Raw genomic sequence first — 24,641 nt, 5'->3', positions numbered from 1 at the left:
CTAGGATGTCAAACATCATAAAGCCAGCGCTGAAGGAGTCGACATCGGTAAATGTGAGCTGTCTAATACGTGGCACGTGAACATTTATTCAGAAAGCCAGATGACATTTGCAAACCCCCCCATCCCATAATGTTCATTAGCCATTTGTGAGAAACCAAATTGCATTTTTTTGCAATTACAACATTCCCAAAGGCAATGTCTGGAACCCAAGGGTGAACACCATATGACTGTTTAACATCTTTATTCATCTCAGTCAAAAAAAAAAAAAAGTGTACAAAAATTAAATATGAATCACTTCAATGAAATTCCCTCAGAGCAGGACCAGCTTCTCATTAAGAGCAATCTGTGCTTGGGTGAGGTTAGACAGGTAGGTCACCATCAACAGGTCCTGCAACAAACAGAAACAGAGCATTTACATTTTGTTATTATGATCTCATTCACAGTGATGTAACCTGAGTTAATTAGTAAAACATGCTCATGCTTCTCTAGCAGTGTTACAGGCAAACAAAAGTCAAGGACTACAAGGTCAGGAAGTCAAACCCCTGACTACAGATACAGCTACTCCCATGTTCCTAAGATGACTGAGTGTGTTGGACAAGTACTAAGTAAATAAGTATAAGACAAGTGGAGCCAGGAGAGCACTAACAATAGGGGCACAGTCTAATTGAATGCTTCCTGTCATCAGTGGGAGTGTGACAATGTGCTAAGAACAAGCCTCGGTGCAGTAAGCAAAAAAAAAAAAAAAAAAAGAAGGCTGAAGGAGCTGCACTAAAACTATCTGCAGTGATTACAAAAATTGTTTATATGAGAAATTAATGTGCATGCAATTTTCTAGCAGACAAGGAGCACTTACGTTGATGTTGGAATTGAGCATGTTTTCAAAGTCCTCGGCTGAGATGGTGGGAACCTTATTAACCAGGTCCATCAGAAAGCGGCCCACGCTGTTATCTGCTGTCACTTTGCCAGACTGAGACAGATCGAACACCATTAGCTTTACAGCCACCATAAACTCGATTACTTCACAAATGACCTCTAGAGACTCAACAAATTGATACAAAGTGGAATAGATGGAATATGGTAAAGAAAACAAAGAGCAGGAGGTACTGCCCGAGCATTTCAACACAGTAAGTCATTTCTGCTGCTAGGGACCTTTCAATCATAACAATAGCGAAGGACAGACTTTAATGACGTCCTCAGTTAGCATAGGATGATGGAAGCTGCTGTCTTCATGGACAAGAAAAATGTCCGAGTTTTATTCAAGTTTATAGTCATGTTTATTCATGTTATGTCATATCATAGCCGAATATAACGCAGTGTTAATTTACTAACTTACCATAAGCATTGGATTAGTCAGCTACCCCTGACTTTATGGGGTGAATTCAATTCAAAACAGTCATACTAAGCGTATTGAACATGTTTCCCACTGAATTTGATTCTATCTGTGGTGGCAGCTGACCAGGGGGACACAGACCTTCAGTTAGCACTCTGTAGTAACTTGAAGTCAGCCTTCGCTAACACGGCAAAGGGGGTATGATCCCCGAACCGCTCTTACTCCCCTGCAGAATCAGAAAACTTTCTGCTGCTGCCATTACAAAGGTTAGACCCAGTGTTGCCACTGGATCCCCAGGCACTGGAATTTGTGATGGCTGAAATCCAGTTGCTACAGCTGAGCTGAAGGTCTGTCTCCAGGCTCATTGCTTTTCTAATTTGTGCTCTAATAAACAGAGAGGGAGGGAGAGCGGGGCAAGGTGGGTCTAAACGAGTCAATGCACTGTGAACAGCATCATCAATAAATTAAGTCTCTACAGGATTACTGTATTGCAAAATGGTTTGCAATTAATGAAAAAATTAGCTGTGTGGCAGAAAAAAATAGCTGTATTACGGTGGTTTAATACAATTATGTGACATATGATTTAAAGTGATGCATCATCTGACATTTCCTGTGTTTCCCTGGATTTTACAGAAACTAAAGGGGGATAAGGGAACATGAGGCTGCTGCTGACACGCAACCAAATGACACAGACTGTCTTGAATAATATCATACATTTCTGTGTTCTGTGTTACATATTATATCTTTCACACATTTGGAAAAAAATCACATCCGATTAGATTCACATTATCATTCCAATTGCTCCAATACTCACCAGCACATCATCGATGTATGCAAGCACAGTTGTCAGCATATCCTGAACCCTGGCAGCAGAGCCAGCCACCTGGGACAGATCAGAGGTTAGCCCCTTGGTGCGACTGGGAAGGAGACGTGTCCTCTGCAGAAGGTCAACTGGAACAAACAGACGGGATTGTTAGAGTACAATACCGCAATTAAGAGCCAAGTATTGAGACACAGTTAGAAAAACTAATTGACATTGGCTGGCAGTATCTAAGCTGACTTTTCATTGATATGCACACCATTAAGTTCATTTAGACATGACAAATATTAAAAAAAAAACACCCCCCAAATTCCATGATCACAGCTATTAAGTCAGGAAGCATTTGTCTCCAAACAGTCATCGTCAGTTAACGTTTGTATTCTTACCGCCTATCCTCTCTGTGTCATAGTAGACATACTTGACAGTCAGGGGGGTGAACATCACACCAACGGTCTTTCCTGGCACACCCATCTGCGCACTGTGTAGGAGATACAGAAGCACATTCAAACACAGTCTCAATCTGTAGTTGATCACACAAAAAAGGAGAGTCTATCACAAGAAGATATGCCAACCTGACATAGGCGCGGATGTTCATCTTGCCACTCTGCAGTGCTGTGTCCATTGTCAGGTGAATGGGGTTGGTGGCCTCACGGCTGTAGTACTCGTGGATGAGCACTGAGTGTTCTGTGATGTCAAAGCCTGTGGCGTACCTGTGAGGCCAGATGTCACTGTGGTTAGAAAAAGTATTTTCCAATTCCATCTTAGAAATTTCAAATTTGATCTCCTGACACACCATCCAACGATGACCTCAGTGGGTGACACCCTCTTGTGGAGCTCATACATGTTCTTGGCGAACTCCATGTCCACAGCAACCTGTTGGCAAAGAATAAAATGTGACACACAGCCATTTATTTACAAAACAACCTCTTTATTTGTATCAATACAAAATGTAACCAACAATCCCTCTTCTTTACTTACAAACAACAGCATTAGTGCTTTACAAAAAGTCCAATAAGATGTGATTTAAGTTGAGAAGAAGTCATGGGAATTCAGGTACTGTGCAGAGCAATTCATAGTCCTCCATGAAATTTTGAGATGTCCAACAGTAAACGTTACTATGTTGAATGACATATTTATCAGTGCAGGACAAGATTCTGTTGGATTTTTAAAGTTATTCTAATGAAGCGCTTTATCATACAAACAGTATCTACTAGTCCTGCACAAAACATGTGCAGTTTACTACCAGGGATAACCATTATAAATAGTCAGAATTATGAGTAAGGTCAAAGTTTTTGGTTCAGTAACTTTCTAATAACCAAAGAATCCCACATAAATCATCTCTGCAAGATCTCTTTCCACCATCTCTGCAATATCGCCAAGCTCCGCCCCACTCTAACCCTCCCAGATGCCAGAAACTGGTCCATGCCTTTATCTCCTCCAGACTGGACTACTGTAATGCACTTCTCGCCGGGATCCCTAGCAAAAGTCTCCAGAAGCTCCAATACATCCAAAACTCTGCAGCTAGGATCCTGATGAGTGCGGAAATATGACCATATCACACCCATCCTTCACTCCCTACACTGGCTTCCTGTCTCTGCCTGGATTGAATACAAGGTCTCCCTCCTCACCCACCAATGCATCCACGGCAATGATAGATCTATAATCTTTGTTTATTTCACCTAGTAGCTATTTTTATCCTTTCATCCCCTCTTATAATCTTGATTTTACCCTTAGTCCTGATTCTTTTATCTATTACTTTTAAATTGTAGCACTTTGAGATTTTTTAAATGTAAAGTGCATTATAAATAAATGTATTATTATTATTAATTAAAATGTTTTCTATTAAATGCATTCATTATCTCTTGCGTCCATATATCATTTGTGGTCGATGTGACTTAACTATAATTTTCATTCATACAATGTTCATTTCTTAACCTAAAATACGCTGACATGCTGAGTGAGTAAAAGAGTTTACCAACATACCTCATCTTCAGACTCATTGTGGGGCACAGAGAAGCAGTTGGTCACCTCAATGGAGTGCTTGTCAATTGTACCTGAGAAGAACAAATGTTATAAATTAAGCATTGTTATTTAGCTAGCCGCCTTCGCATTGTGAGCTAGCAAACAGAGGTACTCCTAAGGCTAAAATCATGACGAACCATCAGTAATAGCTAACATCAACGCCAGTAACAACTTTCAGTACCGGTTACTAAATGTTACATAAGTACAGAAACTAACCAGGAAAGGCTAAATGACTTGCCAGACATTTAAAGTTTGAATTAAAGTGATCATTTGAGCAAACAGCCAGCTGTTGCAAAAGATGTTTTGGCCTGCTAACGCTAGCCAGATGTAGCTAGCTGAGCGACTCCAACACTGAACCAAGCCAACATGCGTTAGCAGGGAAGCTAACGTTAGCCAGCTATCCGCCACCTGTTTTATCAGAAAAAAGTCCGCCAAACAAATATGTCAAGTTCCTGTTTACCCAACAAGGTCCCGATCACACGACTCGCTCCCTCATTTCTCCGCTCGTACGAGTCGCAGATAGAAGCGAGAACAACTGGGTGAATTTTCACCACTGGCCCGTACACCGACATCTTGGAAAAGGAGGACTGCTCACCGGCCTCAGTGAACACATATACCACCACCTAGAGGCGGGAGGCCGAACAGCAGTTATTGAATTGACGCTAATTATAATCAAGTCATTGATACAATTGATGACACATTGTGGCGCGCGTGACTGTATCTGATATCAAGAGAAGCTGTTTCATTAGAAAAAAGACTGAAATTATTTTGTGTGGGATTTTTAAGAAACTTGGCATAATAATTTTATAATAGAGGAGCCAAAATACACAAATAGATTTGTATTAAAACAAAACCATATATATACATTTTTAAAAAAAATGAAAATAAGCTATATTATACTGTCGGTAATTTTGATAAAATACTAATTACGACATATTTATGTAATGAAAGAAAAGGGCCTTTGCATCTCCTCATCCCTGAGCAGTGTGCAGATGCAGAGGGTCTGGCAGTCAGCGGAGAGGAGGGAGATGACTGTTGTTGAAATGAGAAGCGTCTGAGGCTGGCAGGGTTGAGAGGGGCTGGGCTGATGACAGCATCCTCCGCCGCTCAGTGGCTCCACACCTGACTGACTCCATCAGATGCACAGATGATGGAGCTCTGTGCGCTGTTGCCGGGTTATCCTGTTGCCACCATTTCGCACGTCCACTGGCCGACACATGTTCTACCAATGCCGTGAAAACTACACCTGAACTGTTTTGGTTTTGCAGGAGTTTCCGGTTTTTATTTTTACGCGTGATCCTGTGTTCGCCTTTTTTACATATTGTGAATGCTAAGTGGTCGGATCGAGGTGGTCTTTGTTTTCCTGGAAAAGCGAGCAGGAGTGGACTGATGCTGCGTCGCTGGTAAACACCAGAAATGGGTGCCATCGAACCAAGGTTGCCAGTCGCGGTTCATTCTTGGACCAGATTTGCCTTCTTCTTATGATAAAACATCTGTCCTATCCAGGTGTTAAACATCTACAAGTTGCTACACTGAGCAGGTATGATTTATTTCATTCCTAGCTGTCTGACTTTAATCCTCTAGCTTTGCATTTTGCTTTCAGTAGCCCACTGGCTGGCTAACAGACAGCCTTCAATAGAGGCTATTTCTGATCCATCCATCAGGCGTAGTGCGTCATCTTGATTGTCACCATCAGTCTCCTTTTGCGTGCAACCCCCAATTTTTCCAAATGGACGCACATCAGGGAAGGCTAAAAAGGACTAGGAGTCCATTTTACTGTGCTAATATCTCAGGGACACACCATGTCTCACTGTCCACACACACGTTTCAGCTTTTTAAGATTTAAATGGGACTTATGTAAGAAATCCCAACAGGCCTGTAGCATAAACTCACCACATAGCAGTAAGTGCACTTATACAACACATGTATGGACCACACACACACACAAACACACACACACAAATGCGCTTCATCAAACATGCTAAACAGTGAAAGTGGCTCTAATATGCGTACGCCACACTCTGCTCCTGGATTAAGCTACCTTTCAGAGGAAGAGATTTATTCTCCTTTCATGTCTAGTACCCAAGATTTACACAACTGCACACGATCAACCTCAAACACTGTGATTTCCCTTTTTTTTTTTTTTTTTTTTTTTTTTTCGCTGCTGTTGTTGCTAATTTTGCATTTAAAAGGGGTGAAATAATGGAACAGGCAGAGACAGAGAGCCAGATATGTGAGGCAAGCTACACAGAAGATATAGGCCTTGTTAATGTAGAAAAGGCAAAAGTATCTTAAGAGAAATTAAAGGGAAAGAAGAGCTTAATAGCTCCTGAAAGAGGTTGTTTTTCTTTTCAAAAAAAAAAAAAAAAATCATTTGTCTGCGAATTACTGTGACAGCACAACAGCTAATCAATTACAGGATCTCATTTGATCATTGTGCTCTTCTCCTATGTTCCAGGCTTCAGTCAAGCAGACAAATGGTCCAATCAATAGCCTTTGGACAGAGTCTGCCATAGGGAGGATATCAATAACACGCTAATACACCTGACACACACACGCGCACACACGCACACAGGCCATGGCGTTGGAGAACTCAGTCTTCCCCACCCGCCCAGACTCTCTCTCACTCCCTGTGGAGGAGAAGGGGGAAGGGGAAGAAGTGGAGGTGGCCACCGAGGCCACCGCCTCCACCGGAGTCTTCAACCTATCTGAGGAGCTGGGCCATGTCGTCACCACAGAGACGGCGCCACCGTGTCCGCCCCTTGCCAAGGTCGGCAGGTCGTTCCAGGCAAAGCTGGCAGAGCGGGAGGCCACAGCCAATCAGACCAGGAAGAAGACCCAGGGGACGGAGAAAGAGAGGGGACGATTTGGGTGGGGTGAGTGACCTTGTTTGTGACTGGCTGTCCTATAGAGTGCTGAAGTTTAAAAAAAGTTCTGGCTGCTTTCTTTTCACTTCATTCAAGTCTGGAGAAAACTGAATGAAGTTTGCAAGTATGGTATATATTCAACTCCTCCAAAGATTGGGAACTATTGACTGGCTCTGGAGTCTGAATCAATTTTTTCTCTATCCCCACTCCACACACACACACACACACACACACACTGCATATTCACTAAACTTGTGCAGCTTCCTTCACGACTCTGTCGCAATAGTTGTGAATCTCCTCTAATTTGAACCATGCTGCAGTGGTTCATGCCTCAGCGGTTTTGACAGTCTTGCATCTTTTTTCATTAGGCCTCTCCACTAGCTCTTTGTTTGCTCCAGTTTCTCTCTCCTCTTCGCTGTATATATTTGTGAAAGGAGAAATCAACTCTAAAAAGTATGAACACTGTTAATTAAAGAAGTGGATGTTCACAGTTTTTGTGTGAGGACACTGGCTACAAGCACAAAATAAGAGACATTTTACAACTAAGCTTTTGAAGCTTTCAGAATCAAAAACATTTTCCTTTTTCCAAGAGCCGTTAATTTGTGCCAAAATATCAACATACAGCATGAAGTGCATCATAAGAAAAGTTGTCGTTGTTGTCACTGAAGCAAAAAAATGAATAGTTTGGTATCCAGTTGTGGCTGGAGCGCACCCTCAGTAAAAAGCCTCTCTACAAAGAAACAACAATCCGAGTTCCCGTTAGGGTTGTACAGTAACTAAAGTCCAATGTTGTAGCTTTTTCTTCTCCGAGTGTTTGATGATGTTGTCCTGTCGCACTTCATCTCCCCTCTTTTCCTCACCTGTCTGTTTTCATTTCTGTTATCCCTTCTTCACCAGTCTGACTTTCTCTGAGCCACACTGCATCTCTCTAAGTAGTTCTGTCCCCTGGCACCTTCCTCTGTTTATCCTCCGATATCTCTCCGTGCCTTCATTCAACTCGCATCCTCTGACTGCTGTCACAGTCGTATCTTCAAACAGCAAAACTTTTCAGAAATGTAGAAAGGCAGCCTTGTGTAGGTTTTTGAAGTATTCTAAAGGGTTTTGTAAGGGGTTTCTTTGAACATAAGGTTATGAAACTAAGACACCTGTGAGGACTCGTCTTCTACCTTTTTTCAAGCATTGTAAAGCACCAGATCTCAGGCTGCATGTTTTCTTCAAGAGCAAGATTTCCCATTTTTCAGTTTTGCATCTTTCTAACTTCTCTAACTGAGCTGTGTTGCCTCTCCTCTCTCTTCACTAGCCCGGACTCGGCGTAAGAGACAGCGCTACGTGGAGAAGAACGGTCGCTGCAATGTGCAGCACGGCAACATGCGGGAGACTTACCGCTACCTGACTGACATCTTCACCACGCTGGTGGACCTCAACTGGCGCTGCTCCCTCTTCGTCTTCGTCATGGCCTACGCCGTCACGTGGCTCTTCTTCGGGGCCATCTGGTACCTCATAGCCTACTGTAGGTAAGACTGTTGAGCAAAGAAGGTGGGAGAAGATTATTTATGTAGATCTATTCAGTCCTGAGCCACAGAGGGGTCTTGTTTCTTATCTGCATGCTTCGCTTTGACTATGCAATTCTGTCTGCCGCTGGGTATGCTCTCCTGGGACAATGAAGGAAGTGTTTCAATCATTGTGCAACCAAAACAGGAAGAGGATAGCGCTTTTACTTTCACCAGTAGCTTTTGGTAGTTACCAAAGAGTATCATTGTAAGTTCTTTTAGTTACTATCCCAGTAGCGGAAATGGCGAACAGTGGAACAATGAAAGTAAATGTGAGAAACAAAATTCTGTGTGCCCTGTGTTGTTGTTAGTATCAAGCTCTGAGGAAAGTGATCCAGTGTCTTTGCAACAATGACGCCAACAATAAACCACTTGGAAATGCTTAGGTGAAAGGAAAGTTAGCGGTTTCTCCTTTAAAGGATCAGTTTGACATTTTGGGGAATGTACTTTTTTCCCTTTCTTGCCAAGAGTTAGCTAGGAAGACTGATAACACTCTTGTGTCTGTATGGTAAATATGAAGCTACAGCCAGAAGATGGTCAGCTTTATTCAACCCCTACAAAATATAGATATAACATACTAGTTAGTAAGCTTTTATTATTGTGTTTTTGTTCCCCTTAAGACAGAGCCAGGCTAGCTGTTTCCCTGTTCACAGTCTTTGTGCTAAGCTAAGCTAACTGCCTCCTGGCTGTAGTACCATCCTTAACAGACAGATATAAGAGTGGTATATCAAACTTCCCATCACCTCTTGACAAGAAAGCAAATACTTAAATTTCTAAAAATGTCCTTTACTAAATCATCACAAGGCAACACCACCTTTTTAATTACTTACAGATGGAGGATGATGCTGTGAGAGAGTGACCAATATTGCCAGACATTTCTGCAACGGAAGCTAAAAAAGCCCCACTTTTCAGCCAAAAAAGCCGATGACAAAGCAGTATTAATATGACAGTGTATTTCATCATGATGTGTTACCTCCTCACTAGATGTGTCTGCTGGATCCCCCGCTCTAATTAGCTAACGTATTCGTCTCGTAAAATCGTGACCTCTTTATATCAATTACAGGCCACCTTAAGCTGTGCCAGAGAGCTGCCGGTGTTATTGCAATTCCTTGGTCACCAACACAGGTCAATAAAAGTCATATATTATATAAATTACTTAACACCACTTTCATTAATTAGCTCTTCCTCTCTTGCCGGCACTGTATTAATCAAGGACATTAGCCTGTGTAGCGAGTAGTTTGAGAGAAAATCTGCAGACTCCTGGTGGCACAGGACTGATAAACCAGCATAGTGAAGGTGTCATGATATATGATGGAGGGAGTGGGTTTTTGCAGCATCGAGAAAAAGCGACGGGATGAATGTTGGGTTAATCGTTACAGCTAATATGAGGATTGCATCTTATTCATTCTAAGTAGTAGCTGAAAGGGAAAAGGGAGAGACGAGTCGTCATACATACATTTCTGCACCTTTGTTCTAAGAATATAAATCTTCTCGCTCTGTCTATTTTTCCCTCTTGACACCCACTTTTTCACCCTCCCCCCCTTCCCTTTCTCACACATCCTCCTCCTTTCTTTCCTCCCCAAGGGGTGATCTGGACCATCTGGAGGATGAGACATGGACGCCGTGCGTCAACAATGTCAATGGCTTCATCTCGGCCTTCCTCTTCTCCATCGAGACAGAGACCACCATTGGCTACGGCCACCGCGTCATCACTGACCAGTGTCCAGTGGGCACCATGCTGCTGCTGCTGCAGGCTATACTGGGCTCGATGGTTAACGCCTTCATGGTGAGCACCTGGGCTGGTACATGTCCGAGAAACAGGAAAATGAAATCATATTCAGATATTGGTAGTTTGTCTTTAGACAGTATTTTGATTTAAAGACTGTTAGATTTGCCATAAATGCTTCAGTATTTCTTATTGAAACCTAAATTGCAGGTCATAACCATTTAGAAATATTCCTTACCATACTGACAAAACTTATCTAATACTTACTATATGTCAATAATCTAACACATAGTAACCATCAAACATGCAAGAGCACATCAGGAGGTGAGGTTAGCTTCTAAAACTGGTTTTCAGACCTTTCTGAAAGTCACCTGAACAAGATAAAAAAAAGAAAAGTACATGTAAATACTGTCTGACCTTTGTCTGTTTGATTAGAAGGAGACCTCCTGTCAGTTCAGCAAAAATACAAATTTCCTTTTCTTGAGCTTAAAGAGAAGAGTGTATGCATCAATACTACGCAGACAAAATGACACTAATTTGGTCCAGATGGAACGCTTCCTGAAAAAGAATATTTACTTTAAGAGTGCTGCTGGGGCTTGATTTTTCCCACAAAGTAAGCACTCTTTTGATGAGGATGAATCCACGTACAACATCCGAGCAGATTCATGTTTATGCATGTTTGCGAGCTGGAAACATGCCACATTAGCAACTGGGGTGTTTTATCATGCATATTAAAAAAATGGCTGAGTTTGAGGTTCAAGTGTCACTACTGTGTTTTAACATTGAAAGCTGGAAATGGCGAGCAAGAAGCTTTGTGTGTATTCAGCACTCCTAACAAATGTTTACCTATGTACAGTCTGCATTGGTGTTAATTATGAAAACAATACATGTCAATCATTTTTCAATAACCCTTTGCTTTTCCAGTCATTGCAAATATTTGAGCCTTTTGCACCTCTCCGTGCAGGTCGGCTGTATGTTTGTGAAGATTTCACAGCCCAACAAACGGGCAGAGACACTGGTGTTCTCTAAACACGCCGTCATCTCCCTGAGAGACGACAAGCTCTGTCTGATGTTCAGGGTGGGCGACCTTCGGAGCTCCCATATAGTAGGGGCCAACATGAGGGCCAAGCTCATCAAGTCCAAACAGACTCAGGAGGGTGAGACTACGAGATAAGACGATTAATGATAGTATTGGTACATTTATTATTACAAATACAACCACAATAACTACTTCTAATTGTTCAATTACTACTGTTTCCACTATGGCAACTATAGTATCTCTCTCGACTCTTTACTTTAAATTAGTTCATTTGTTGAATATACTTGAACTTTTTTAAGTACACCATAAAATCAATAATTATTCCCCTCTCACTTAAGCAGAATTTATATTCAACTACTCCTAGGATCAGCATCTGGAGGAGCTTGACTACTCCTTACCTCCCATTTTATCCTCTCCTTCAGGTGAGTTCATCCCCCTGGACCAGACAGACATCAGCGTGGGCTTCGAGACGGGCGACGATCGTCTCTTCCTGGTCTCCCCGCTGGTGATCTCCCACGAGATCGACTCACGTTCACCCTTCTGGGACATGTCGCAGTCCCAGCTGGAGAAGGAGGACTTTGAGATCGTGGTCATCCTGGAGGGGATGGTGGAGGCAACCGGTAAGGAATGGGTTAAACGCTGTTGTAAAGTAACGAGAATACAAACACTAAAATCATCCATCTGTCCCTGGTATATTGCTTTCCCTAACTTTTACAGGCACTTAAGTGAACTTGCAAGTCTGGCAGTTTTGTGCACAAGACGTAGACGATAATAAACACAAAAATGACCGAGCAGGATGTGATGATAAGTTCATATGTTCGCATATGAAATGAAATTAGGTGATAGAAATATGTGCTGTTAAAAATGACCGTGAAATAGTGACAAAAATTAATGTAGGTTTTTCATTTTAAAAAGGTACAAGCCTTATAAATAATACCATTAATAATATTTAATTACTCAGGGGTTTTATATGATTTGTTGTAGATTTGAAATGATATTACAAAAATATAACAACTTAACATTATTGCTTTGTGTGGGAAATAATACCTTGCAATTTAATTTGACTGTAAAGTTCCAGAGTCCTCTGTGTTGTAAGTGCATGTTTGGCTGCAACAACACATACTGAGCATTAGGAAATTAATCTTGTAGATGCATACAACTGTCTGATATTACAGTAATACCATCACTGTTTTACAGAAAGCAAAGCCTGCCCAAAACTGTCCATTAGAAAATGAAATTCCCTTTTCCAGGATGTCCAAGTTTAGATTTGCAATTTATTGTTTGAGAGCTCTCCGTCTCTTCTCGGTCTTTCGGGAGGCTTTAAAAGCATGATGTTGTGATTACAGGGGGAATATGCACACATATATATTTAGATATGAGAACAGAAGTGAAAGCATTATACAACAGGGAAAAAAACTGGATCGAGTGTTTTTATGCTATATGTTCTCATAACTTAACTTTTGACTAAAGGCACAGTCTTTCAAATCTCTATATTGGGAGAAGATTAAAAGGTGTTACAATATGCACCAAGGTGTCATAGCAGTCAGAGAAACAGTCCACATCACATCCGTCCCTACACCAGCTAATGTGTTTCAGTGAACACTCACCTGCCCTTGAGCAAGGCACTGACCCCTTATGGACTAACTCACTATTACTCACACTGGATTCAAACACATTTTTTAGGCTCAAAACACCCCCCAGTCTCAGGAGGTTTTTTTTTTAGCAAAACCTTAAGAGGTATGTGTTCACGGTATACTGAGTGTGAAAATCATTCACAGCAGCTGAGCTACACCTTATCTCTGCTCATAGATCCCCTGAGAGATTACATATTTAGAAACACAGCTTAACACCTATGTTATATTTATGGTTGTATTTCATGTTGTTGTCCAGTCTGAAAACTACAAAATCCAAATGGGTATAAGCAGAGTCTGGCAGAAACAAATACCCAGTTACCTGTCCCCTGAAAGGATTTGGACGGGCTGTGTTTATCTTTTTCTTTATCCCCCTCTCATATCGTCTTATGTCAGATTCATTCTGAGAGGATGATATACTAAACTGTGCCCCGCTGTTTGGCAGGAATTCAGTGTATCAGAGTTATTCATGATGCGTCTTCCGTGAGGTAAAGGTGGCCTCTCTGCCTACTCCAAATATTGATTCCCTTAGTCAGACCGCTGTTGAGTTACAAAGAAGTAGCTGACAGTCATAACTCGGCTGCAGAGGATAGTCATTTAAAGACAGCTTGCTGATTTAACTGTGTGCGACTGTATGTAAACTAATTGTTTTAGGTGTGTTGCTTTGACTTTCAGCTCAGATTTTCGCCCAGTTATGTGTGACAGCAAATATTGTGAGGCACAATGAATGTATGCACTCATCAGTATGCTTGTGTTTGTGTGTGCAGGGATGACGTGCCAGGCGAGGAGCTCCTATCTCGCGGAGGAGGTGATGTGGGGTCACAGGTTTAGCCCAATGATGTCGCTGGCAGAGGGTTTCTTTGACGTCGACTATGGAGCCTTTCATCACACGTTTGAGGTAATGTCGTTTGAAGCAGGGGACAAAGCACAGGTTGATGTCGGGGTGTGTGATTTGGTAGGGTTAAAAAAATTGCCATTAGTCTTTTTTGAGTAAAATTCCTACCCAAAACACTCCCTAAACTCTTCAGATTGCTGAATTTTATAATTTCTGTCTATAGGAGGACAGACAGTGTTGTCACAATGGAGTATGGTAGCAGAAAATGCTTCAACAATTTAAAATATAATCATAAATGTCAAACTTTTTACCATTTTGTGACTGCTGTTTAACAAATTCTCAAAAGAGGCAAAACATACCAGTTCTCTCACCAACTACAAGCTACACTACAAGTGTCTGAGTGAGAAAACCTGGAACAACTCTTGCTGTTATCCCTATTCTTGTCTCCACCTACATGTATAACCAGCAGTTGAATTCTCACTCTTGTTCTCTTGGGGTTGTTGAAGGCATGCTGGGAAATGCAGGAACTCTAACTGAAGTATTTATTTCATGTTTATTTTGGTAGGGACGTACATAGCATGGGCCAATGCCACACACCAAAGATTTTTTAACATATGCCTGTCCCTAGATGAGCTTTTACGAATGCAAAAAAACTCAGCTGGAAAACACACACAACATGGAGCACAAACAGTACAACATGTTAAAGTCTATAAGAAGCACCTGATTTCACATGACTACATGTTTGATCTCTCTATAAAACTGCTTCAGCGTGAGTTTAAAACAATCCTATTCATGCTCCATTTAGCCTTTGGCTTATGAGCTCCACATGTTGATCCCCAAAGTAGGTTTTATAAATAGACTTGGCTTGTGGAGGAGAAAAGGGTAAATTGATAAAGTAAATTAGGACAGTAAAAGGAATAGTTTGACATTTTTGAAAATACATTTTCCAAATACATTTCTCCCCCAAATATTCTTCTGTTTTCAATTTGATTTCCAGTCCAGAAAGATCCTTCATCATTATTGAACTGCAACTGCAATATTTAGGGAAGGCGTTTTTCTTTGGGCCCTTTGCAGTCCACTCATAGGTTTAAACTGTAATTTGATGACACTCTCATATTTGTCTGTTATATATGAGGCTACCACCAGCAGCTGCTTAGCTTAGTTTTGCATAAAGACTGGAAACAGGGGCAAACAGCTAGCTTGGCTCTGTCCAAAGGTAAGAAAGTCTACCACTAGAATCTACCTGGTGTCTACGCTGGTCGTGCTGCCACCTCTCTGTGATGACAAGACTCCAGGAGTTTACACTTTGATTTTTGTGTGGGTTAAACATACAACAACATAGGTTGAAGAGATAGGTTTTTGTTACCTTCAAGGCCCAGACAAACCAAATCGACTGGATTCAAGGCCCAACAATAACAATCACGAACCATTTCTGCAAAAAAAAGCTCAATGGCTGAATAACACAGTTTCACCTATTATAACAAGTTTGTTACGATCTTGCCCTCTTGACTTAAACCTACTGTTTACTTTCCTCACTTCCGTTTCTCTTCTTGAGCACTGAGCTGAACTAAATAAATTGGCTGAAAAATAGCCAACTAGTGCCGACAGTGCAGGACACACCACAAAAACTAGGGTGACAGATGCTCACAGATGACCGACCATCAGCTTGGTATGTCAGGGCCCTTACACAGAGGCAGGTTAGCCATTTCCAGTCTTCAAGCTATGCTAAGCTTACCGACTGCTGGCTGTAGCTTCATATTCACTGTACAGACATGACAATGGTGTCAGTCTTCTCAGCTAACTCTTTGCCTGAATGCAAATCAGTGTATTTCCCAAAATGTAGAACTATTTCTTTAACTTCTTGCTACCTTGGCAATAGCAATATCTTCATCATGTGGACACCTGAATTGAGACATTAGTGATTTCACCAACTCTCATGTTCCCCTCTCCCAAGGTGGACACGCCCTCCTGCTCAGCACGAGAGCTCTCACTGGCTGCAGCCAGACTCGACGCTCACCTCTATTGGTCCATCTCCAGCAGGCTGGATGAAGAGCCCACCCTGACCAATCAGACGGCCAAGCAGCCGGACAGCAGCTCGGCCAACAGCAAAGGAGGGGAGCCAACCTTCATCGTGGGAGAGATGACGGACATCCAGGAGCAAACAGGACTGGGCGAGTTGAACGGCAGCATCGCCACCGACCAATCCGAATCAGAGGCCTAGAACAGAGAATGTTTACAAAGACCTTAAGTATATCACCACGTCACCACAATTAGTGTTTGCATATCTTTTCTTTCACGGCAAATGAGTAGTTTCATTAGGGCCAGTTCTACAGTATATGCCATATCTTATGTTGCCATATGGAAGAGTTTATTTCTTGATATTTTTTTGTCTTTTATTTCTATGTTGATCTTTGTTACAAGTGTACTGTATGTGTGCTATCTTTTTTTTTTTTTATCTGTTGTGTTAGCTCCAATCACCCTTGCCTATATCTACATTTAAATGACAATACTATGCTTTAGGTGGGGTCAACAATAGTATATCCTGTGGACCAAAGCAGAATGTTGCAAAGAGATGACAAGGCGGTTGTTTGTGCAGAGTCACGTGTGTGGATTGTTCACATTTAAAATAGGTACAGTGCATAGACGCTTTATTTTCACCTGCGCATGAATATCACTAGATGATATTGAGGTATAGACTGAAATTGTAGTAACCTCAAATTTCTTTAGAAATGCAAAGATTGTTCAAAGGTTTATTGTTCATCAATCAGGTGTTAACAGGGTGGGAAAGTAACACCAGCCCATAGCCGCTGGTATATTTGTATACTCTGCTACAAACGTCATTTGGCAACAAACCATCATGTGGTGCTAAGAAATGTTTGAAATATCTATTTGGCTGCCAGAAGATTCTAAAAGTGGCCAGTGAACCACAGAACATGGACAACAAAGCTGGTTTCCTGCCCTGGGTGATTTCTTATCTTCTGTAGGCACAGAGTATTCTGTTTGTTTAAGAGTAACTTAAAAATAGAAGAAAGAAAATTTTGGCTTTGTATGTTTCTGCAAACCATGGACACATTACATTTTTACGTTCCATTGTTAGCACATGGTATGTGGGCTGACTTTGTCATCTGGAGGTAGTGGGGATGGTGGAGGGGGTGTCACCTAGGACGAGATGCTTGCCAAGATGCAGACCACTGTTCAAGACCACAAGCAGCAAAGCTGGTTGTTTTTAGTCATTGCTGCATTTCCAGCAGCACCCACCAAACATGGGTTTGTTCCAGCTTGGATAGTGCCACCTAACCACACCACTGAAACTTAAAGAAATGTCAAGTTTTGACACACATGACGTCTGCTACATAATAATGTACAAATGTAATGTATCCCTGATTTGCAGAAACGTACAACACCAACACTTATTCTGGTGATTGTGTTGCTTAACATCAGGCTGAAAAGCAGTGTTTTGCTGCCCTTTCTGGTTAAAAGTTTCAAGACTATTTAACCTCTGACCACGCCCAACAGTGATGTCACTCAGTCCTGTAGTACACCTGTACAACGCTGCTGTAAGGTAAGAAGTTAAACTGCTGGAGGTCAGCAAAAACAAGATTTAAGGTACTCTTTAATAACACCGGTTTGACTTTGCTGACATTCCTATCTGCACTTTCACATTATGGTGACTAGGGGATCTATCTAAAACCTTTAACGTATAGACAGGTTATCACTCGAGTGTGTCTGTGGCTTCGTTTCACATACGACGTGTGTAGCACATGGATTATCTTTTGTTCCCAGCCAAGTAGAAATTAAAAAGCACAACAGTGTCCTGCTCAGTTAAGCCCAAACTCCTGCTTCTGCTGCTGTGTATATATGTGGCCATTTTTACTTGATGTTTTTAATATGTAATATAACACATCAATTAGAATTAATAAACTGCAGTATATTCCAGAACAGCTGTCTCAGATTGTGTGATATTCTGTGATGGGGCCACATACATAAAGCACACTATATGTACATACAGCGCATACTGAAGCACTGAAACTGCTGAGTTGAGCGACATTACATGATCGAGATCTGATGTGATAAATGTGTCAGGATAAGGAGAATAGGCTTCCTACTAAATCATATCACTGAACATGGTTTAGAATGTAAATGTAACATACAGCAAAACACATTTGTCTTCTCTTAGAATACTACAATGTGAAATGTTGACATGAAACCAGGTATATCTAATTAAGTACTGTGTTTCTGTTAAATACTTCTACCTCATTAGAATTCAGAGGGAAGCACTGTCATTTTTATTTCACTATATTTATTTGAAAGCAATAGTTAGTTTGCAGAATTGCATCATAAAAGTGGGGCTTACAGGGAACCAATCTAAATGCCGATGATGTGATTATTCTATAGCCACTACATTGTGCAATCAACATTTACATGTACTTCATAATGATAAACTCAAGCAAAAAAGCAGCAATAACACAATAGAAAAATACTTTGTTATGCGCATAAGTCCTGCATTCAAACTACTGAGGTTTTGGCAACAAAATGTACCTGAAGTATCAAACGTAGAAGTAGTATTTTCTCTTGAATGACCCCTGTCAGTGTTATAATATTATATTACAGGGTATTGATGCATTTATCTGTAAGCACGATCCTAATACTGTAGTTGGTGGAGCTAATTTTAACTACTTAACACTGTATACAGCTTTTATATACAGCTGGGTAGTTCATTCTAAAATAGGGGTGTCAAACACACAGCCCGCAGGCCAGAACCAGCCCGCCCAAGGGTCCATTCTGGCCCACAAGATGACTAGACTATGAGGTGCCAGGTTTTAGGAGCAAATTAAACAATGTGTTGCCTAATTCATGTAAAATTCTGCTTCAGAGGCTTTTCCACCCTGACCAGACTACGGCTCTCTGATGTGACAATGAATACTTATTGCGACCATGTTTAAAGATACTGAACATTGTGCAAAATATTGTCAATGGGCAGCTTCAGTTCGAAAAAATTTGTATCAGGAAATGTGTGGAGAGATGCACATGTAATGGCAGTGAAATGTAGACTGACTGGAAGTGGAAAAACTGAGACATACTGTTGAAATTGCACTTATTTTTCTTAGGATATCTCAGGCTGTTCATTTGTTTTGTATAAAGGATGAAGGATAATGGTAGGTTATTGTGCGATGATTTTATTTGTCCGGCCCATGTGAGATCAAATTGGACTGTATGCGACACACAAACCAAAATAAGTTTGACACCCCTGTTCTAAAACAATGCTACATATTTTAAAAGCTGATTGCATGCTTTATATGTAAAATCTGAATATGACAAGTAACTAGTAGCTGCCAGATAAATCCAAAGTACAGTATTTACCTCTGAAATGTACTGAAGTGCAAGTATTAACTAAACTGAAATACATGTCCCCCAGGATTGTACTTAAGTATAGTACTTGAGTAAATGTACCTCATCCCTTTCCAACACCAGTGTCAGCTCCATCTATCTAGGAAAAAAGTGATTTATCTCTGATGTATCTGATGAGTGTGATTAAAAAGTGTCATCATTTGCTCAGCTACAAGTTTAGTCTGACTTACTGCATTAACAAACACACATTTGTGTCGTCATTTTGTATCAATGAATGAATGAATGAATAGATCAATGAATCAATCAATGATTACCTAGTAGGTTTCTATTTGACTAATGGCCCATGTTCAACATTTCACGTGTCCCACAGTACAGCATGTCCTATTAAATTCCAGGCTGGATTCAACACCAGGAGAAGTCAGCATATTGGGTTACTAGGCAGAAACGTGGCTTTCAAAAAAAAAAAAAAAAAGAAAGAAAAGAAATGTCTTTCTCTGTCTTGGCTGCTAGATGGCGATAAAAATCCTACGCTACCTCCTCCAGCCAGTCACACAGCCCTATTGGTGTGTAATGAGATGGGGTCCCTGTCTCAGCTGTCTCCTAGGCAACTGGGGCTGGGGACAGGGAGAGGGCAGAGTGTGCGTGTGTTCATGTGAATGTATGTGTGTGTGTGTGTGTGTGTTAATGTGTGTTTGAAGTGGACCTTCACAACTGATAGGGGATCTTATGAGGATTGTCAGAGAGTTGATGTGACATTATAGTTTGATATTTGTGTAAGAATAGATGATGATGATGATGATGATGATGCACAGCAGTGACCTTCAGGTGGAAAACAATGAATGCCCTTGACATTGAAAAATAAGTCACCAAGGATATCGACATATTTTGATGTTTTTGTACCTGTCACAACAAAACATGTATCTCATAGCTATAGATGTGGAGTTTTAGTATCTAAATAAGTCCTTTTTTGGTCACTGGACAGGATGGGTGTTTTCTGGAGTCCATAACTCGACAGAGACAAACAGTTAGCTTCAATATATAACTAAATATATAACTTTTAGCTTTCACCTCACGTTGCATGAGATGTCATAACCGGAATCAGACATGCTTTGTTTGGGAGTGAAAGGCTAAGTGCAAGTTTAATAGTTTCCAGTGATTTTCAGCTCGCCCCAGAGTTGAACCCCATGTGCCATTTCCAAGTTCTAATCATGATTTTAATGAGAGGCTGTTTTGCATGATCCCCGCTGAGCCGAAATCAATGTTTCTCTTCATGGAAGGAAGTCATGACAGTCTTGTTTCAGTCTAGGCAGACAGTGAAAGCCGGAGTGGAAAGTTTGAAAAATAGAAGAAATAAAATAAATAAAATAAAATATCATCGACAACACACTGACCACAAGTTCCTCCAAGACAAATAGAAAACTTTTACAAGCTTTTAAACTAGTTTTTGGAGCACAAAACTCTTTAAAGGTATACTATGCAGGAACTCTCATTACTGTTTGTAAACATGCTCGTCAGTGAAAGTGGAAGTAAAAGTTAAGCCAAGATTCACTCTCGTTTGGCATTTCACCTCATTATATTTGCGTTTTTTCGGTGCTATGTTTCTTGGGTGCCTGCTGCTTACTGTGTAGCACCTGGTCTCTACCTTTCTATAAAGCTCCGTCCTCACCTGAGTGCTGCGTGGGTACACACCCATGAATGCCCCAAACACAAAAAATTAGAAGAAAATAGGACAATACAGGCAGACGGGAGATAAATACACTGCCATGCATTGAGAGTGTGTCATAAGGGCTGATTGAGATGGATTGCATCTGTATGAGTGTATACATTGTGTTTTTCTTTTTCTTTTTTTTTTTTAGGAAAATCGTGCAGAGTTTATCTTTAACACATAAATAAATGTTTTATGCAAATGCAAAATCTATGGTACTGACAATTTTACTGACAGCTTTAAAAATACTGGATCAATACCGGGTCATCATTGTGGAGTGATATTACAGTCATGGTGAACATGAGCAGCTCAGGCTTGAAACAATAATATGCTTTAAAGCTGTGGGTAATATATGGTTAAAGCTGCTCTAATCAATATTTATATTTCAACTACTCAATCAGCAGCTTTCATAGGAATGAATGGGGCCCTGCCTCCAAGACTGTATCCAGCTCTCTTTATACATCCATGGTGTAAATGCTACCACATTCGCTATATGATACTGAGGTGATAACATGTCAATGTTGTGTTTACAGCTTGTGGCACTATCCCCAAGTGGATAAAAATGCAATTCCTGTTTGGAACCCTGTTAAGAATGTGAACCAAACAGCCCAATACAGAAACACAGAAATACGGAAAGCTTTGTGTTTCTGTAAGTAAGGAATCTGTGTGTGAGCTTAGACAGAACAATACAGCAGGCCTACACTGTACAATACTTGTCTGTGATTTACAAATATCTCCTGATGCAGTAAAACCCACACCTGGAACTACCAGATTGAAACGAATATTCAGAGTTGTTTCTATATTCAGTTATGGAAATGACCTCATGCACTAGTGACTTCTATTGTAGCAAAAATCATTTTAAGTTCAAAGCACTGGACTGATTATTTTTCCTGCTGCTTCTAATTGTCCAATTTCATGACCGTTTCCTTACTGCATGAACCACAAAGCTCCACTATAACTCTGTAACATGGCCACTAACCCTCCAAAAGCCTCAAACAACCTCGTCAGATCCTTCTTTCCCTCTGTAGCACTGATGGGAAAAACATGCAGCAACACCTCCTGTATGTGTAATGAGTTCAATCTAAAGTGAGATATTCACCTCCAGGTAACAGATGCTCTCAGAATAAGCACAATTAAAGCACAGTCTTCAATTAATGCATGGAATTGTTAAAAAAAAACAAAACCTTGATTTACAAAATCTCAAACCATACTTTTTTCCAAGAGGTGTTAACAGAAGTAGTCAGGGTTCATCATCTGATACTAGAAAAAGCCTCCACACTTCCACAGTCTTCCACATGTATATGAGCCCTTTAGTCGAATGCTTTTAAAGCAATAAATTAAGAGCAAAGGCCTCCACTCAGTAAAAGTCAGCCTGCCATGTGAAGTAGAGCAGAGCTGATATAGGTGTTAGACCACCCACTGTAGCATGCAGCAGACTACATGACAGACCATGAAAATGGCAAAGTAATCTTTCGTCTGCAAAATGACATGATTCGACGTCGCATCGCCTCAGCGGGCAGACTATTTCTAAGTACATCTCAAGCCCAAAGTCGGTCATGTCTCCGTCTAGAGCAGGTGTGAAGGTGATCCAGACCAAATCCTGAATGGAGCAGAGCAAGTCTTACTTAAGATAAAGACCAAGACGTGCAAAAAACAGCTTAGAGATCATGACGAAAATGGAAATTTCAACATCTACAAGTCCATGACACTTGGAAAATTCAGTCTTTTGCTCAGATCAGGCCACGATGGGGAGAGATATCACAAACATCCATAACATTATCAGAATAAATGCAGAATAAAAGTAGAGACAACATCCACTTATGGTTACGACAGGTCTGAGTCAAATCCAGCATGAGACCAAAACACAACAAAAACATCATCAAAAGTGAACAACAGTGACACCGTACTGAACACCTTTTCAAGACAGAAAAATTATATCAGTGCTAAAGAAGCTGTTAACTATTAAGTCAGTGTCTCTTAGGTAAAAATTTCCCCCAATACTGACCCTCCCTGTGCTCAGCCCAGAGTCAGGCCTTTACTTCCCTTCAGGCAGTCGTACTAAAACAGAAGCATTATAAGGCACTATAAGGTACATGAGCGTCTACCAAATGGCATATGTTATGTTGCCATAGTGATGGGTATTGCTGGCAGTAGCTTGACAGTATGGCAGGAAGCAGGAGAGTGGAGAGACAGTGCCCTGTGTTCAGCAGGTTTTCCTAGCTGGCAGTATTTAATGTGACCAGACCGACACAGAGATAGTGCATGGGGTGGTGGAATTTACATTTTCTAGCGCTCCTTACAATCTGAGACAAAAGGTGAGGTGTAACAATGCATTGATTCTACCCTCATACATTGATGAGTTATGCTATATGACTGTTTATTAATAGAATTGGAATATTGTGCAAAAAAGACACCAGAAATCTAATGAAAGAACCCAAACTGCTAACTGTAAACTTTATTGTTTTGCTCAGGAATGGATTGACTTTTGCAGGGTGTAAATCTAAATCTAAAACTGACCTTCCAGTTAACACATGAAATGTCAATAGAGTATTATGGTTCAGTTGAAACTGATAGATCAATTTAATGGCACTGATTTGCATATAAAATCTTGGAGGTCATTTTGAAGTCCATGGAATTTACCTTCTAAATTTCCTAACAGCTGTCAATGAGGGTGTCTAAACCTCTCTAGTGTTACAGGCACAGTCTCTAGCATTATGAACAAAAAGACTGATAGCATTCAGTACAAATTTCCCTGAGTTGTTTATGTACTTCACATCATGTCTCCAATATGTTGAATTTGACATACAGTATAAAAGTGCTGCAGAGTGGGTAAACTGTTCAGCCTTGTGGTAACAGTAAGCAGCATGTGTGAATTTGTTGCTGACTCTAAAACCTCCTGCTTTATACAAACTGCAGAAAGTTTTGATCATGAAAGGTCAGTTTCTGACCTCTGAATCAGTAAGTGTAAAAAAAGATCCCCTCCCAAGTTGCAATTACTAGTTTTTGCAGAGCTTTAATCTCACAGTCTTCATCAGAAAAATGTTGCTGAAAGGCATGACAAAAAAGCTAGTGTGTTCATTTAACCATTTAAGCAATATCACCAACAAATAATTATCACTTTATATTCACATTATTAGAGTGTCAACTCCACTTTGACTTTTATTTTGATATAGGAAATCCAACAAGTTACTGTAAACACGTGGATGTGGATGTGGATGTGGATGTGCATGCTCGAGGGGAATGGTTCATATTTTTTACAGCTAAGTATTCTGTCTTGGTGACAAGTGGTTTGGTCAGCACAGGAGGCAGATAAAACATAGAGGGGTCATCAGTTAACTGGACCAGTTGGACAATCTGGACTGGAGATTGAATAAGCAACATGCGACCCTTTCAGCTTTTTAAAGTGAAATACTTTTCTTTCCGCACATTGCCTGCCTCTCCAGCAGAGTGAAGTCACTGGAATCATGTTTCAACTACAAGGAAGATATAAGTTTGATGTGTGATAATGGTGTGAAATGGCTTCCAGGTATAGCCGGCTCAGTCAGGCTGATTGTTTGCCGGGGTTCAGACCTTTGAATCCACTCACTCCACCAAGATGACTGATTCGTCTGGCATCATGACATGAAACAGTGCATTCTCAGTGGAAAAAGCAATCGCTCGAAAGTATGCTGCGGAGGGACTAATGATTAGCCAATTAGAGCCACGGGCAGGACTAACGCTGTTGTCAAGCTGTTGTCAAGCTGTGCGCTGGAACCAATGAGAAGTAA

General features: G+C 40.9%; 2 protein-coding genes across 2 annotated transcripts; one reads left to right on the top strand and one right to left on the bottom strand.

Moving 5' to 3' along the window:
• Positions 1-224: 224 nt before the first annotated feature.
• Positions 225-4,790, bottom strand: eif3f (eukaryotic translation initiation factor 3, subunit F). Its single transcript, XM_033649967.2, has 8 exons — positions 4,633-4,790; positions 4,134-4,204; positions 2,944-3,023; positions 2,723-2,860; positions 2,537-2,628; positions 2,145-2,281; positions 854-967; positions 225-388 (listed from the first exon to the last, which is right to left on the bottom strand). Exons 1-8 carry the CDS (start codon positions 4,742-4,744, stop codon positions 311-313), a joined length of 822 nt encoding a protein of 273 aa, XP_033505858.1. The 5' UTR covers positions 4,745-4,790; the 3' UTR covers positions 225-310.
• A 500-nt stretch (positions 4,791-5,290) lies between these two features.
• Positions 5,291-17,759, top strand: kcnj9 (potassium inwardly rectifying channel subfamily J member 9). Its single transcript, XM_033649959.2, has 8 exons — positions 5,291-5,712; positions 6,631-7,048; positions 8,340-8,553; positions 10,174-10,375; positions 11,280-11,472; positions 11,777-11,974; positions 13,753-13,883; positions 15,775-17,759. Exons 2-8 carry the CDS (start codon positions 6,751-6,753, stop codon positions 16,039-16,041), a joined length of 1,503 nt encoding a protein of 500 aa, XP_033505850.1. The 5' UTR covers positions 5,291-5,712; positions 6,631-6,750; the 3' UTR covers positions 16,042-17,759.
• Positions 17,760-24,641: the final 6,882 nt, after the last annotated feature.

The sequence above is a fragment of the Epinephelus lanceolatus genome, chromosome 12 (genome assembly GCF_041903045.1).
Source record: "Epinephelus lanceolatus isolate andai-2023 chromosome 12, ASM4190304v1, whole genome shotgun sequence".
Taxonomy (NCBI): Eukaryota; Metazoa; Chordata; class Actinopteri; order Perciformes; family Serranidae; genus Epinephelus; species Epinephelus lanceolatus.
Note: the sequence above shows the minus strand (reverse complement) of the source record. Positions and strands in the feature narration are given on the sequence as shown.